Source organism: Oculina patagonica, chromosome 1 (genome assembly GCF_052425735.1).
Source record: "Oculina patagonica isolate OP01 chromosome 1, crgOcupat, whole genome shotgun sequence".
Classification (NCBI taxonomy): Eukaryota; Metazoa; Cnidaria; class Anthozoa; order Scleractinia; family Oculinidae; genus Oculina; species Oculina patagonica.
This window is the reverse complement of record NC_135758.1, coordinates 7027611-7044784: the sequence shown is the minus strand read 5'-3', so window position 1 is coordinate 7044784 and position 17174 is coordinate 7027611. Positions and strand designations below refer to the sequence as shown.

Sequence of the window (17174 nt, the reverse complement as noted above, 5' to 3'; positions counted from 1 at the left end):
GCGCACACGCACCAAGCTCGCGGGTCACTGTCTCTCGCGCGCGATTGAACGAGCGAGTAGCGTGGTCTCGATTGACCAGCTGTGCGTGACCGAACTTTGACGTTAATTATATTGTAGGTTGTTTCCGTTGTTTCCCGGTATCAGCACGCGACGCGTATTTCCCAACGCTAAAAAACCATATCCGTATTTCATTATCTATGAAAGCGGAACACAATCGAAAATTCGACTAAACCATCGAGGTGAGTAGAGCATTATTTCAGAGGTAACTTTTTCAGCATTATCCAACTTATTACTAATATTGTTTCCTTCGTTTTGGTGCCGCATACTCATAGCTTTTGTTAATTTATATACGTCTGTTGAATTTTATGTTGTTTGAGCTAAAAAAAAACTTAAAATCTCCTAAATGTCACGGTTGCTACATAAGAAAATACAGAGCTAAATCCAGAAATTCGAGTGATAGAGATTACGAATGATCGCAGGGCTCCGGAATAGAAAAAATAATATTTCTACTTCTTTTTACGGTACGGTGACCTTGAAATTATTCAGTACAATGCGCAAGTTAAGAAGGCAAGTTCGAGTTCCTTTCTATGTTTTTTTTTTTTCCGCAAAGAAAACAAACACTTAAGACAAGAAGTACTTAGCTCCGTCATTAATTAAGAAAATTGTATTGTCCTCTCCGGCATAGTATAAAACATGGACTGGACTCTGGACTGGACTATGGACTCTGGACTTTGGACTCTGGACTCTGGACTCTGGACTCAAAAAAACCTGGACTTGCAATGAAAAAAAAATAAAAAACAAAAGGAATTAAATTAAATTATCCACACGATGATTTATGTGAAATACAGACCTGTGTTAAGGCTGATAATATTAAAGGCTGATTTTTGTTCTATCAAAACTCTATTTCTTCTTGTCTCTCTCTTTCTGCAGCCGTTTATAGGGATGTCACACAACGCTCTGAACGCTCCCCAAGAGGGGGAGCGTTGTGTGACATCCCAAAAAATGCTGCAAAGGAGACTGCGTTTCTGTCGAAGTATTTATCGTTGCGCAGTGGTGAATGGTATGTTGTAACAGAAAGAATGATTTGCTATTGTGTCTTTTCTTTTCTCTTTTTGAAGTGCCTACTGCCTGTATCTCTTCAGATACTGTGTAAAGCGGAGTCTGTTCTCGGCCCGATGGCTGTTACTACTCTCGTATGGGTGTCAATAACATATGTATAACTAATTATCAAAACGACAGGGCTCTGAAACGTTCAGAGAGAAATCACGAATCTGTTACCGGCTTTAATCAGTTCGATATATAGGTACTAGGTGAACTGTCACGGTTGATAAATTAAACGCAAAATAGACAGACATGTATGATGACGAAACTTTTGCAGAATTGATGTATAAAGTAATCAACATGTTTCAAACAACTGCCAAACAAAAGCCAAAATTGACTGCGCCATACAAAACAAAATGGAACCAACGTTTTTATCACTGAAGAGAATCGAGATTTTATCAGGTGATAAGGGGGCGCCGCTTCCCTTAATCACAGTTTAACGGGTTATACGGAACAGTCGCCTTTGCGAATGTTCTAATTCCGTTTACCTTGAAAGTTAAATGCTTTTATGTTGCATAGGTAAAATAAATGTTGCAAGTTGCTAGAAACTGGTGCATTCAGCGTTGTTATGTTTCATAATTTTAGCGACATTTTGAGCTGACACTCAAGGGTTGCGTGCTGGTAAATATTGTAATCATAGGCGAGCTTATTGTTAGGTTTTTATAGCAATTAAAAATTGACGCAAATGTCGATACAATGTATGCTTGAAAATGTCTGTCTATTTTGCGAATACTTAAAGCCGTTTCATTTATCTCCCGTGACAATTCACCTAGTATATGTCAAACTGATTAAAGATATCAAATGCGTGATATCTCTCTGAATGTTTCAAACAGGTAATTACAAATAAATGGCAGTTTTAGCCACCTTAGTGGCATCCCTGCCTTTGATAAATAGTTATACACATGTTACTGACACCCATACGAGAGAAATAGGCATCGGGCCGAGGACAAACTATACATTAAAACAGCATCTGAAGAGATGCAGGCAGTCGGCACTTCAAAAAGAGAAAAAAGGACAAAATAGCAATTCATTCTTTTTGTCACAACATACTATCCACCTTTTAAAAAAGGGGATGTCACGCAACGCTCCTCCCCAAATTGGGGGGGGGGGGGGGCGTTGCGTGACATCCCTAAAAACGGCTGCAGAAATAGAGACTTGCAGAAAATGGAGCCTTGATAGAAAGAAATAAGCCTTTGTGGAAAAATACAATTAGGCCGAGGTATATTTTTTGACAGAATAAAAATACGCTCTGTATCAAAACGCCCTGAAACTCTTTTCTAAACAGAGGACTCTCTTTGGCTAAACGGCATGCCAAACACCTCAAGCAAGGCAACAGGCATTACTGTCTTTTAAAACTGGTCTGTATTTAACTTACCTTATTCTCACTAAATTTCGCGAGTACTTAATTTCGCGAAAATTCAAGAGCCATATTTCGCGAGTACTTAATTTCGCGATTTTGAGAGGAAGGTGCAATTCGAGTGTATTAAATTTCGCGATTTTTATCTATTCTTCAATATGAAGCTTTGACCTCGAAACTGTAACGACATAATTGATATGAAAGTCATCGTAAAAAACATGTTAAAAACAGTAAACAAAACAATATACACAGAACAAAACATAAGGTATTCAACAGCCTAAATCCCTAATAGGTTCCTCTACGACTGCAAGAGCGAGATTTTGAGGAACTTGGCGGCAGAGAACAGTTCTAACAGTGCGACTGAAAGAGTGGGAGATAACTAATGGACAAAATTAAACAAAAAACACTAAACATGAAGCTCAGACATGTTAGAATAACCATGATAAAACACATCGAGTTTCATTATTTTTTTAAATTATCAGTACGATATTAAATTTCGCGATTTTAAACTTCGCGTGTCCTATATTTCGCGAGTATTAAATTTCGCGATTTTTTCAAAATCGCGAAAATCGCGAAATTAAGTACTCGCGAAATTAAGTGAGACTAAGGTAATCCGTGGCTCTGTGGCTAATTTTTATCTTTATTCTTACTTTTGTTTCGTTGTTTTTAATTGTTTTGTAGTGGAGTCAAGAGTTTTTTTTTTTTTTGAGTCCAGATTTTTTGAGTCCAGGTTTTGTTGAGTCCAGAGTCCAGAGTCCAGAGTCCAGAGTCCAGTCCAGAGTCCAGAGTCCAGTCCAGAGTCCAGTCCATGTTTTATACTATGCCGTCCTCTCCTTACAGGGTTACGGTTCACCTCAATTCACGTCATTTCCGTTTCATTTGCCGATATCGATTAGGAATTTGTCCTTATATGGCTAACGGAAGTCACGACCACATGATTTGTTCCAGCGGAAGTCAAAGTTACTAAATTGAAGTTAAAAATAAACAAACACTACTTTATCAGTGCAGTAAAACGTGTAAGAACAAGCGAAACGTCGCTAACTAATATATTGCAAGGTAGGTCACACACTCATAAAGCTATTTAATGTACCGAGAGGTCAGTTTCTTTAAATTTCTGGCCTTGTGTGTGTTGAACTTCTAGTAAGATGAACATTTGAAATTGATTGTCAGTAACATTTTTCCGCATTTTAAATTTTATCGCAATTAATTCAAACTCATCATAGGTCAAGGCAGTTAGCAAAGTTAGAGAAAACTGCCGTATTTGTTATTCGCACCAACTTCATCAGTACACTGTTGAACGCAACCATCGAGCCGACGTGACACAAGTTAATATTTGAGTTTTTTTACTAAACTTGTGCTAAGAGCAAGAGCAGCTCAGCTTTCTTCCTCAGCCGATTGAATATTCATTTTTATATCAACACAGTTATCTGGTCGGACGAAAAGAGCAATCTTAGTAATCTACACTCTATTGCGGGCATTAAACGGGTTAGCACGAAAGTAACGCGCGATTTACATAAAAAAAAAATAGTTGAACGCGTGGCACAATAAACGAAAGGTTAAACTCTTGAACATGCGGAAAAAAAAACTGAACAGTGAGTGAATCTGGATGAGTCTCGGTCAGTAAACAAACGAAATTAACTAACTGTGTTTCACGACAAGACTTTTTCCTACTTTGAGTTTAATTTATGATACTGTTTACGAAAATTGTAAATGATATATATATGACTAACTTACTTAGGTTTGGGGCCTCATTTTTTAGTATTGCAACAGTCATTGGCAAAGAAACCTCTCAAATTATTAACTGAAGAGCAAGACACTTTTAATGCATTACTTATACTTTGTACTTGATACTTTCTTTTTAGGAACAAAGATGGTGCATTATTTTAGAACCAAGATTTTCAGGTTGGCTGTTGTATTGAGCGTCCTGCTTGCATCACAGGCTTACGCAGGTAAATCATCTCGACGGTTTATTGGCCTCCCGGAATCTGGCGAGAGAGTGAAGTACAGTAATACAAGCGAGAACAGCAAGACACTCATCATTCGCCACAATTTACCGGTAAGTAATCTTTTCTTAGAGTACGTTCTTAAGCTACGTCCATTGTCGCTCAACGGTTTTGAACTTTGCGACTGATGAAGGGGTCATTCCCAAAACGTTTCGCAAAACTAGACAACAATTAAGCACTTTTAAAAGAAAAAAAAAACGTTTGTTTAGTACTAAAACACAAAGAGCTACACAGCACTTTTTTTTTCATTTACGTCCACACTACCGGATATATTTAAACTGAACGCAACTTTTTTTCTCCAGATTGGTCTTCCGTCCATACTAATATAGCATTTTCGGACAACGAAAACGGGACTTTTTGAAAACGCCCTCCTGAGTGGATAAATTCCTATTTAAATTCCTTTTATATGACAACGTTATTGCAATTAAGTGCATGTGTATTTGACTTGTATTGTTACCGAGACGTTTAATGTTGAGCATCTTTTCTTTTCTTGACAGGGAAGAATAATTTTTCACGAGAGCAGTGAATTCTGGATTGAACTGCTAACGACAACTCAAGAAAAACAGAATAACTCGCAAGTGAAGATATCATACACTTCACTTGATAATAACGAAACTATCCTGCTACAAGTGGTATGTGTTGCGGTTTTCTTTATTCATGCTTTCTTTACCACATGTACTTCGAAGTGGAGTTGTGACTAACTATCAACCAACTATCTCCCTCCCTTCCTTCATCCCTAGCTATTCCCTACAATAGAAGTTAATAACATTTTACGGCCAAAATGTGTTAAATTACAAGGATTTCTTAAGTTGAAACATCTTCGGATCCTACTTCCTTCCTTGAAAATTTTCGGCTGAGACGTTCGTATGGCCTTCGAATCTCACTCGGGCAATCTTCTGAAATCTTCGGTCTAGATACTCGAAAAGGAAAACGTTGTATGAAATATGAAAGATTGCCAAAATGTTGCCCGGCTAGCAACTTGTGGACAGCGCTAACTGCCTGACTGCCTCTCTCCCTATCTCTAGCAGTACGCACCTGCCTGCTTGCATACTTACATACCTACATTCCCGCCTCCAAACCACCTAATAGCCTACCTCCGTAGCTGATGACAAACCTTTGCTTGTTTTAAACGGCCCAGTTATTTGTTGTTTTCACAGAACGAGCCCAGTTTACCGGAGCCGGCCGACACCAGCGAGTCAGATAAGCTTCTCGTTATCATACTAAGCAGTGTGGGATCATTTCTTGTCCTTGGACTTGTGGTGTCCGCTTTGTGTTATTTTTGTTATTGGAAGAAAAGACGAAAGCCCGCGCTGAAAAAAGAAGCTGCAAAAACGTCGAGTGAAGGTTGGTGCTTCTTATTTTTTTTTTTTTTTTTTTTGTGGCTATCATCAATGTTTGTGTTTGTTCGCTTTATCTTAGGAGCGATTTCTAAAACCAAATTAATCACTCTAGCCAATCACAAAGGAGTCAGACAATCCAGTGAACATGTAGCCTATGCTAAGCGCGGGAAAACGTACGTGAGCGAGTCAAGATTGGTTTTGTTTAATTTCTGATTGGTTTTTAAATTGGTGGGAGTTTGTTTAAACCAATCAATAGGCGTAGTAATGCAATAGCAAAGCAAACGTGAATTACTCTCGACACTCACGTGAAAATCGCTTTATTGTGGATGTTTAAGTAATGAGTCAAACAGAAATAATAATCATCTACACGATGCACCTGTCTGATGTTTTAAAACACTCGGTCAAAACCATGATGCCATAAATAGTCTTCCGGTTCGTAGCCGCTATCTGTTAACCCCAGAACGCTTTCCTTCGCTTTGGGAAGAAACTTACTAACACTGAAAAAATTGCGCAAAATTGTGACACTGACAAATGGTAACAAATTCTGGCGCATTCTTAAAGGACGCGAAATTGTGACACTAATAGAGTAGATTATGCTAAGTTCTTATAGTAGAGCGCAAGAATCGATCGTGCATCTTCATGGCGACGGAAAAATGACCAAAATGAACGAAGGGAAGATTCTAGTTCATTAAAACCAGATAACAGTTACAAGCACTACACACAGCGGTCAAACGCAGCGCGCGTGCGCAGTTCATGTGTAATTGCCGCCAAAATTGTCCATACAAAGTCTTAAATTTTCGGTAAACTTTTGCTTTAACCCTATTCAGACCGGGCTTTTTTGTACCTTCTCAGACCGGGGGGGGGGCTTCGGAAGCCCCCCCTATGTAACTTCCAGAATATTGAAGCAATCACCATGAAACTTATAGGATGTATTGTACGTCCGAAACTCTTTCTTTTGGTATACGTCACGTGGGATGGTGACGTCACATCACGTGACAATTACATCATGATGTCAAAACAGCCGCCATCTTGGATCCGCCATCTTGGATTTCAAAATTTTTCCAAAATGCCAGAAAACCACCCAAAATCATTGCAAAGTACTCAAAATGAATAAAAATGTGCTTTAAACCCGTAAAAATGTAAAAATAATGCCATTTAAGTTGATTTTTATAAACAGAAACACGCAAAATTACAAATTTGGGAAAACATGCCTGTCAAAATGCCGTTGCCATGGTGATGTCAAGTTCCTGACACATCATCCAACCCTATCAATTTGTTGCCAGATAAATTTTAGGAAAACTCAGAAAGTTTGGCAGCGTTTGGTTAAATCTTAAAAAAGTTATAAAAGTTCAAAGTCAGCGCGGGCCTCAAAAGCCCCCCCCCCCCCCCCCGGTCTGAATAGGGTTAAAGCCAAAAGTTAACGCCGTCCCTGAAAAGTTTTAAAAGGTTTATACGCCGCTTATGGATTGGAAATTTGATAATTAATCTCCACTGAGTGTCCCAGCTCGAACTGTTCTTTCACCGTACTATTTCTTTAACAATTTCTTGCAAAAGTTTGCCCACTTTCGAGTCAAAAGTTCGAGGCGGCGTTAACCGTACGTGACGTCAATTTTTGCGTTTGACCGCTGTGTGCAAGCACTAACTCTGGCAAGGCGCATTTCAGCGGTTACTCACCATGGATTCTGTTTGTCCCTTTAGAAAATTCCACAACAGAAAGTCACCGCGTTTCCGGTGCTAGTCTCGGACGTGGTAGACCTGGGCCGAGTGGTACGCAGTTATTGGTAGTGGCTGTTTGCGCATGTGCTCTGCACGCCCAATTACAGAAGACCAATGTCGAGATAAATGTTTATTTCCCCGGCGGATTCTTTCGCTCGAATTCCAAAGTATTCTTGAGGTCGGAGAATAACAACGAAGTAAGAGTGATAAGCAACGACACACAACTAAAAATCAATGTTTTCGGTAAGTATGTGACCTGTATCTAGAAACGTTTTCCTTGCATCCGCGGTTTTCCCGATTTACTATAAGAAGTCAAACAGGCTTCTCGCGCCTAGTTCTTGCGCATCCATTTCCCCTCATCACGGCCTTTGATCTCCTTTCCCTCAAATTTCATTACAGTTTTATTTTTAAATAAAAAGGAGTCGCGCTGAGAAAAGAGTTTGTTTCCTTAAGCTTTACCATACATTCTATTTTAAGGAGCTACGTGACAGGGATTTCGCGTATTTTGGTCTTAACTATTCTGAAATTATTGGTAGGCAACTTAACCCTTGAAAAACGTTATCTTTGAACACCTAAAGGAAAATATAACCTTAATTTTTGGAGATAAATCAAATCACGGCTATAAAAGTTTTTGAAGACGCGCGGAAACAATATGAAACGTTTAGCCTCAATTTTTCAAGTTGTAATCCATTTCCATCCTAGCAATCTGCAGCCAAAGACGCTTGTTAATAGTTTTAATGCTCTAATATAGCAATTGTTAATAAATATGGACCATTATTTTTAGGCTTCCTCCGACACAAATATAATTTGTGCTTTTCATATATCTTTTAAAATCCTTGACAATGTCCCTTTAACACATTGAAAACGGTAAAAGAACCAATCAGATTCGGAGAGTGTCTGCTTATATAAGTTAGCTTATTATGTGTGTTTTTTATCTCCTTTTTATCCTTCATTATTCAGATGTACCAAATGCTGGACCCGTTTCCGAGGATCGATGTATTGACAGAAACATGACATGCGCAAATGGAGCCTGTGACCCTTTGGCGGGAAAATGCGTCTGTCCGCGAAAAATGCGGGGCATCAGACAAAAGGGAGGCGACACGCGCTGTGTGTTTAGTAAGTACACAGCTCTGTATAGAGCTTTTTTCAACTGACTGTCCAAAAACCAAAACCAACGGATGCAAACAATCCAGTAACCAATCAAATCTCGTGGCATATACATGTAGCCGGCACGAAGCGCGCGGGAACACGTGTCACGATTGGTTTTAGTTTTACTTCTGATTGGACGAAAAAGAGGCAGGGGTATTATCAACCATTCACTAAGCGTAGCAAACGCAAAGTGAATTCCTTACTTACTTACGACATTCAATTGAATACCGCTTTAATGATAGTTTAGCAAGAACAAAGAGGCCGTTGTCCGCATTAACGAGTTTGCTCGTTGCCTATAGATCGTGTTAGGTAAAAACAAAATGTATTAACTTTAAGTCGTGACCAAGAAACTATCTTAAGGGGGCCGGACATTTCAACTGTACTTAAATTTAATACATTGCAACAATTCTTTCTATTTTCCAAAGGATGCAATCAAAAATGCCCGAGCGGATTTTTTGAGCTGTCTTCTTGCAACCACACCCATCAAGCAGTCTGTAAAAGTAAGTTTGAAATTTGTCCTTTCTGTACTGATCCGAGGTTTTATGTGAACGTTAAGATTGTGTAGACATTTTGTTTTGCGTTGATGTCAAGTTTTGAGTGGTCCCCAAGTTTTCTTTGAAAGTTGAGTTTTGTTTGGACGTTGTTTTGTGCGGAGGTCCAGTTTTTGTGTGAACGTCAAGTTTTGCGTAGAGGTCGGGTTTGGGTCAATTTTGCGGATGTCGAATTTTTTGTGGAAATCTAGTTTTGTGTGAACGTCAAGTTTTGTGTGGTCGGCAAGTTTTGTCTGGACGTAGCTTTATGTGTAGAAAGTAGAAGAGACTCCATGTTGTCCATTTTCGTTATTCCCTCATTACGGAAGTAATTATTATAATCCTTGACTTTTCATTTGTAAAACTTTATCTAATTTCTGTAATTTTGTTTTCAGAGTGTCGACCTCAGTGTAATTTCAAAGAATTTGAATCAGTTTCATGCGCGGGAAAAACAGACAGGAATTGCACTGGTACCCTACGACAATTTAACTCTATTTTTTGTTCTTGTTCTTGTTTTACATGCAATTTTGGTCTCTTAACGTTTTACACTTTTCAGTCTTTCGGTGTTCTATCACAGCTTCCCCTTTGGTGATAATTAAAGGATACCGTAATTATAACGAAAGAAATTCTACTTGTTTAATCACTGAATTAACTATTTAAAATCATTATTCCGTCAAAATAGGTCGTCATGACTGCATCATAATTTCTAACTTTACAACTACTCGTTCAATTTTTCAAATAGACTTGCTGTCTAAACGGCAAACGGCTTTCGATCAATTTCTTGAAAAAAAAAAAGGAATTGTATAAATGAAATTTTAGTCCAGTGGACAAAAATATTGAAGGAAATTTAGCTCGTAGTAAAAAAATTGTTACCCTGAAAAAGTCAAAAGGTACCTTTCTACTCTTTCACGTTGATATACCAACAAGGTTTAAAGTAAATCAGTAATCATTTCCTTCCACGCATAGGCGTACGTGGCGGGGGGGGGGGGGGGGGGGCGAGGGGGGCTGCAGCCCCCCCAGTGCCGAAATTTTTCGGGCAAAATGCTTAGAATTCTGGCAACAAGCCTAGGAAAAAAAAAATAGAAAATAAGCCGACAAATCTCAACTGTATGTTCAAAACGAGTTACATCAACGAAAAAGTATTGGAAATATACCGAACTTTGTGGTTCAAAAGTCATCTGCTTTTGTTTCCTCTCGATTTTTCTCGCAAATTCGCAAATTCTGCCTGACCCCTCAGTTTGTTTTAGTTACAATCATTTTGAAGTGAGTGGGAAATTGGCGAGGGCGACCAGAAGTTAGGATTTTCAATAGCCTGAGCGTTTGCGCACGGTGGATCCAGCGTAAGACCTTGAAACAAAGTTGTTACAAATGCGATGAAGCTAATGCTTTTGACTCAAATGTAAAGTTAACGTTCTAAGGACTAGCTCAAAACTTTCGACGAAATGTTTTAACTCATTTACTCCTGAATGTCTCACACGCTTTTGTATATCTTTCAAGTGGAGGAAAAACAATGTGAATTGGCTCCCCAAAAACACCTTATTTTTTTTTTTAACTAGAGTGATTAATAAAATATTTCCGAAGAAAAATGATTCAGTGCATTGACATACTTCGGGCAATGCCACGAAATTAATTAAAAAACTATCGTTTCCCTTAAGCAAGTAGCAAAGTTTGTACACAATTGTTTCAATGAACGTTTTGTTGTCCGTTTTATATGCCTCTTAATTCGGCTTTAAACGCATGTCATTTTTTTTCGGGCAGTAAGGTCTCCGCCCCCCTAGGTCTGAAGGTGCCCGTACGCCTATGCTTCCACGACATCGCATTATCCCTGATAGCTGTAATAGAGACGGGAAGATGTTAGTATTACAGGCAGCACCTTAACATTAGCATTTTGCCTTATATTTTTAGACATTTCTAAGCTGCCGCAAATTAAAGTTTCTCCAAACATTGTCTACGAAGATATTTTAAAGGTAAGAAACAGTGCTATCATTCTTAGCTAAAGCTTATGTGAGATTGCATACTCTATAAGTATATACCTGAACGCACACTGCATAACCATAAAAAGCACAATTGACTCATTAAACTTTACGCAAAGGCTTAGCAAGCGAAAAGCTCTGTTAATCAAAAGTCCTTTTGTTGTGCATCTGACTGGCTGAGGATAATTTAAGTAATATCAGGTAATGCATGCTCTGAAGAGGTTGTTAAGTATGATCATCTGATTGGGATCAGTCTTGAAAACAGTTGTGTCTCTTGGCCTGCAGACATGGTTTCATGATACAAACATTGGAAACTAATCATTTGTTGATAAATAATAATAATCAAGTTAATATGTAATTTCACATCTTTCTTTTTTTTTTCAGGTTAAAGCTGATCTACCTGTGAAGCAAACTATTGATAATCTGTCAAGCAATTCCGAAATATGGCTAAACAGATCTAGTGGTATGGCGATTCAACTTCAAATTTTGCTCGTTGACTTCAGCACGACATTTCGTGAGGTCAAACATGACGTCAACGACAACAGCAGGCTTCCAAATAATGCGGCTTCGCAGAACATTGTAAGAAATTTCTGTCGTTCGCCGGTTCCGGACTATTATCGCATAAATTTGCAAGAATCCGCGAACGAAGTGCAAATTATTAAAGGGAAACCGAATACGCCATGTCCGAAATACGATGGTGGGTCAAATTCGATACCAGCCCCAGGGAATGTGCTTTCCTGTAACGGGGCAGAAAATCCTACAGTTAGGCTTTTTGGTGTGAAAAGCATGGCCGAAGACTTCTATAAAGAAGAGCGTTCTCGGGCATGTTACAATCTTAAACAGGATTGCGACAAATGCCGCAATGATTGTACAGTTCGTGCCCGAGCGAACCCTATCTGCAATCTTACAAAGTCAGATGTTGATGCTGACTCCAAACAGGAATATGGTGAACACTTTACATATTGCTTTGATTGCTGTTTTGAGGAAGACTGTATTTGTCCCAGCTGTGCGTGTACGCAGTACAACTCTTCATGCATCAATTCATCGGTGACGTGTGTTGGAGCAAAACACTTTACCATTCCCATCACCCCTGTCTTCCCAAATACGGGACTTTTTAAATGTCACGTGGAATTGTCAAAAGGTCCCGTATTCGAGCTTGAGACATCGCTGTGGAAAAATGGAAAGCTGTTAAAAAGAATTGAGAAAAATCAAAGAAACTATAGTAAAGAGTTTGAAAGCGGAACCACAAGTTACGATTATGGCTACATGATCTTGAAACATCCTTCTGTGCTTAGAAGTAACATGAGAAAAACCATTATGATAAGCGGGAAAGCTGGAGAATCAAACTTCGATGTAGGATGGTATATGACAGAGAAAGAACTGGAATCGCCGAATCCTGCCACCACACTTTCCATCCAGCCAACGCACCCCTTTAAAATTAACACTAAGGACTGGCCGAGGGAAAACTGCCTAACTTTGGACACTGAAAAGTTTGTGATTATCTCACCCGGCGTGTCAATAGACAACGTTAAAAATCTCGCCCAGCTAACTGCAAAGGTAGCTAACGAACAAAACGCTCGGGTTTATAAAGTCTACAACACTTCTGGCTCACACCAGGTCCATTTTGAGGTGCCACCGGAGCGTTCTGTCCTGCGATACGCCTTTCCAGAAACCGTGATATTTAACGATAGGTCATTTACTGGTAAGCTGTTGAAGAACAGGACCTTCTGGACCATCCGCTTAACAGGACAAGCTAGTTCATGTCCAGGATTTTTCATGGTGCGCTTGACGGACCAAGATCGACCAGACGTAGATGTTTATCACTACGACATAGGTGAGTTTGTCTACTCCTGCCTTACTTCCAATACCGGCCGTATTTTCTCGATTAGATTCCCCCCGGCGTTTATTTCAGACTTGACCTGGTGGACCCGGCGTTTATTTGACTTCTGCAGTTTATTCGAGCCCGATTTTTTATTAAGCAATGGTTTTATTCGTTATTTTTGACAAAAATGTATCGGGCTAATATGCCTCCAACTTCGTCTTGGAGACCCGCCGTTTATTCGATACCCGGCGTTTAATCGAGAAAATACAGTACGTATATCCTTTTTTATTAGTAACTTCGGAAATCTTCTGAAGACTTCGTGTCAGCTTCGGAATCTTCGGATGTCTTGGGTTTAAACTTCCGGGAAATCTATAGAAGAGTTCTTTTCAACTTAGGAAAACTTCGTGGCAACTTCGGAAAGAAGGGTAATAAGTACTTCTAGGAAGTACAATTAGGGATTAATTGTACTGCTTCAATCAGATTCCAGTAATTTTGTTGAGTGTACTATATAGTAAAACAAATGGAAAGATGCTCATATCTATTGTCACGAACTCAGTGTTATCTGCCATCCGTACATAACAATTTCCTGCGATATGCGTTGTTTGCTAAATTTGTCCCACGTCTTTCGAAGATCTAAAGCTATGTCAACGTTCGAGCCTAGCGGCCGTCAGACCGAAGCCAGGTTTTTGTAGCATAAGCGACTAGGATTATTTCCCCCTGGATGAGATGTTAGTCCATGGCAGGGTTTCCCCAGTATTAAATTCGCCTGTACCCATTTATACACCTGGGCGGAGAAAGGCATTGTGAGAGTGCCCTACCCAAGAACTCAGTGGCCAGGCTAGGATTCAAACCCAGACCGCTCGATCCGCTGGAGGGGTTGGGGATGGCCTTATTATCTGATGGAAATTGGCGTTTGAGTTAACATAGGGAAGGGCAACTGCGTGTTCTATTTTGAAATCGATCCATGCAAGAATACCCAAATTGAGGGGAGGGGCGTTTTTTGGGGTGGGAAGATTTCTGAACTTTACAGTAATATGACAAGGGCGTTTATTTATCCTAGTTTTAGATATGATTAATTTATTTTCTTTTACGTATCCACAGCAATAACCAACCAAGAATGCTCATTCAGAGTAGAGTTCCATCTTCCGTCGGGTGGAGACACAAACATGATCGACAAACAGTTCGTTGTTCGCCTAACAGATTCGCGCAAGACGATGAAACTCATTCTTGTTAGCCCACGAAGGATACCTGAATTCGAAATACCTGATATTGATGATGATTTTGACCTCAAAAAGCTTGAAGTCTTGATTCCTTTTGGCGGGGCAGCAGGAGGTATGTTCATTGTGCTGATTGCCATCTTGATTTACGGTTACAAGACACGGCCAAAAGACAGCTACCATCGAGACCGAGACAACGAACTACATTTTCGACATGTGCTGTTTGTTGTCTGGTTTGTTGGCATGAGACTTGTGAAGAGTTTTCTCTTAACATTGACTGTGCTGTTTGTAATTCTCACCGCCATTCATTACACGAATGTAAAGACGTTAGAAAAATACGAGACATTCCATAAACAGCGAAAACAATTGGAGGAGGATTTTATTCAGCAGATGGACACACACAAGGTGCAGGAAATAAATCGGCAGTGGTCGCTTCTTGGAGAAGGAAAGGTGGTCTGTGACCAGAAGTTGAAAGAGCTTAATGTGTTCTTAGAAAGACATTTCAAGGAGATGAGAGCAAGGCAATTGGAGGAAATGAGGAGAAAATCCATCATTCTGGCCGCTGAACATCGTATTAAAAAACAGTTTAACGAGACAAGGGCGAAATTCGAAAGAGAAAGAAAGCGGCTGAATGACCAAATGGAAGCCTACAGCAATGAAATCAATTCCAGGATTTCCCGGATTGAGAGAAAAATAGAAGGCAGCTTTTGGCTGAAAGCAGCCAAGGTGCTGTACAAAATCTTGGACGCCCTAGCAAGCATTTTTGGAAGTGGCATCGGAAAACCGTTCATAGCGTGGGTAGGGCTGTCCGTTGATTTTCCCAGCATTGATGCGAATCTTCCCTCTTTTGATGACATTTTCAGTGATTTTAGCAGCTTTTCCCTCGTTCCACACAACGGTGAAGAAAACTCGAACTCTTCAATATGGCGAGGAAATTCTCTTACAGATATAAAGATACATATCCAACAAATTTCTGTTCCAGACTTGAACATATCCCGCCCCCTGACTAAAGAGAAAGCCGAAGAGTTGTTGGCTTTAGAGTGGATAGTACAGCTGTACAGAAGTGGAGTGTTTACTACCATTTTGGTTATCTTGGATGTTTTGTGGTTTGTCTATCGACATAGCAAGACATATCAGTTAGCCGTTGTGCTCATTCATGGATTTCCGAGAGTTTATGAACTCGAGAAGATACAGAAGAAGGAAGAAGAGAAAGAAGAAAAGAAGAAGAAAAAAAGAAGAGAAGTTAAAGAAAAAGGAAGAGAAAAAAGCAAGGAAGAAAAAAGACAAATTCGAGGATGAAGATCACGAAGAGGCTAACAAGAAGCAAGACGAAAACTACGAGGGTAGTGAAGAGAAAAATATGGAAGATGCCAAAGAGATCAGTAGACATAAGGACGATACAAAGTGTCGTGCAAAAGCTAAACCCACAGATGAAACAGACGTTGCTTTAGGAAAGACCATTCCCAAAATTTCTGTTGAGTCTGAGAAAAAAATTACTGAAAACCAGGATATCAAGAGAGTTGAAGCTTCAGGTGACGAAACCAAATCAGAGGAATCCAAATCAAGAAAAGTGATTGGTCATGGTTTAAAGGGCCTCGACAGACTGAACGCAGCATTTCTCAAGTTTGTTATCAAGCTCAAGGAACTTAATTACCAGGTAATCGAAGTTTCTTTTCGCATTTATAATCTTAAGTTATTATATAAACTGCAGTGTTTTAGCGAGTGGTAGCAAATCGAGAAAAATGGTATCACACATGTGTGGATAAAAATGATATCCACACATGTGTGATATCATTTTTGACCAATCATCTCGCAGAGTTTGCCATGTTGCAATGCTCAATGAGACAAAGTAAATCGATATTAAGTCGAAACATCTTTGGATCTTCCTCGGCAATCTTCGGAAAACTTCGGAATTTTTCGGAAAAAGTTCGGAATCATTCGTACAACCTTCGGACAACATTTTGAAAATTTTCGGAAATCTTCGGAAAATGGTTGGAAATCTTCGGAAAATCGTCAAAAACATCGTAATTAGTAGGTTTATATAATAAACAGAATAATACATGGTTGCTTGGAGATATGAAATTTATCTTCGCGTGTTCAAATCCGATATCTAACACTCGAAGATAAATTTCTTATCTCCGCGCAACCATGTATTATCCTCTATGTATCAGCCCACAAGAGAATGGCGATAGTCAAGAGGTAAAGGGCAGGGAATGGAGGCTCGAAGAAAAGATGTGATTTTCCTCTGTGGGCCTTACAATTTCTTTGACAACACTGGTGGAGGGGAATAGGGGACCCTGGGCTCCTCCGCCAAATTCCACACTAATATGTCGACATGTTGCTTACTCCCTTTGCCGTAAAAGTGCCTCTGCACAGGAGATAAGCTAGATAATTAAATTCGCACTCAGAAATGCAACTCTGTTCCCAGGGTCTTTCTTTGAAGGAGATTCGTGAGGACGTTTTTGAATGCACGGAGATTATCATCTTAATTTATTTTGTAGTGTGCAACCATTCAAATGAAAGTCATTGAACAGTGCTTCCATGTACTACCACATTGTGCTAGCAAGATACAATTTAGGGCAATTTCAATTTGGATGCTCTGTGATCTCTTGAGAGAGAAAGATTATTCACTAATCTTGATATTCTTCGAATAGTAGAGAGTCTTACCCAGGTGCGCCATGTTGCGATACAAACAAACTTATTTTAGCTTAATCATCGATTTCTTTGTCCGTAGATCAACAACACGAATTTGGTTCCTATGTGTGTGCTAACGGTGATTGGCATCCTGTCCGTTTATGTCGTCATAGTAACCGCCAAACACACTATGACTGTGGAAACCTTGGACGTTGTTGGATATTTCGACCTCAAAATGGCGCCACTGCTGACCATGAGGAAGATTGTCAACACGAGAATAACCTCCAACGCGTTTATGGTGAACGATGTCCATATTCCTTACTACGAGAACA

The 17174-nt window shown here is 39.5% G+C and overlaps 1 protein-coding gene across 1 annotated transcript in view; it reads left to right on the top strand.

Annotated features, from left to right (window-relative positions):
- The first annotated feature begins 158 nt into the window (after nt 1-158).
- LOC144644644 (uncharacterized) overlaps nt 159-17174 on the top strand; it is an 18000-nt gene continuing 984 nt past the window's right edge. Inside the window, 13 exon segments of the mRNA XM_078504179.1 lie at nt 159-239; nt 4321-4514; nt 4959-5093; nt 5619-5805; nt 7500-7760; nt 8478-8633; nt 9092-9166; nt 9592-9666; nt 11102-11163; nt 11554-13003; nt 14093-15453; nt 15455-15865; nt 16943-17172. Coding sequence (XP_078360305.1) covers nt 4329-4514; nt 4959-5093; nt 5619-5805; nt 7500-7760; nt 8478-8633; nt 9092-9166; nt 9592-9666; nt 11102-11163; nt 11554-13003; nt 14093-15453; nt 15455-15865; nt 16943-17172 — 4589 coding nt within the window. The 5' untranslated portion in view covers nt 159-239; nt 4321-4328.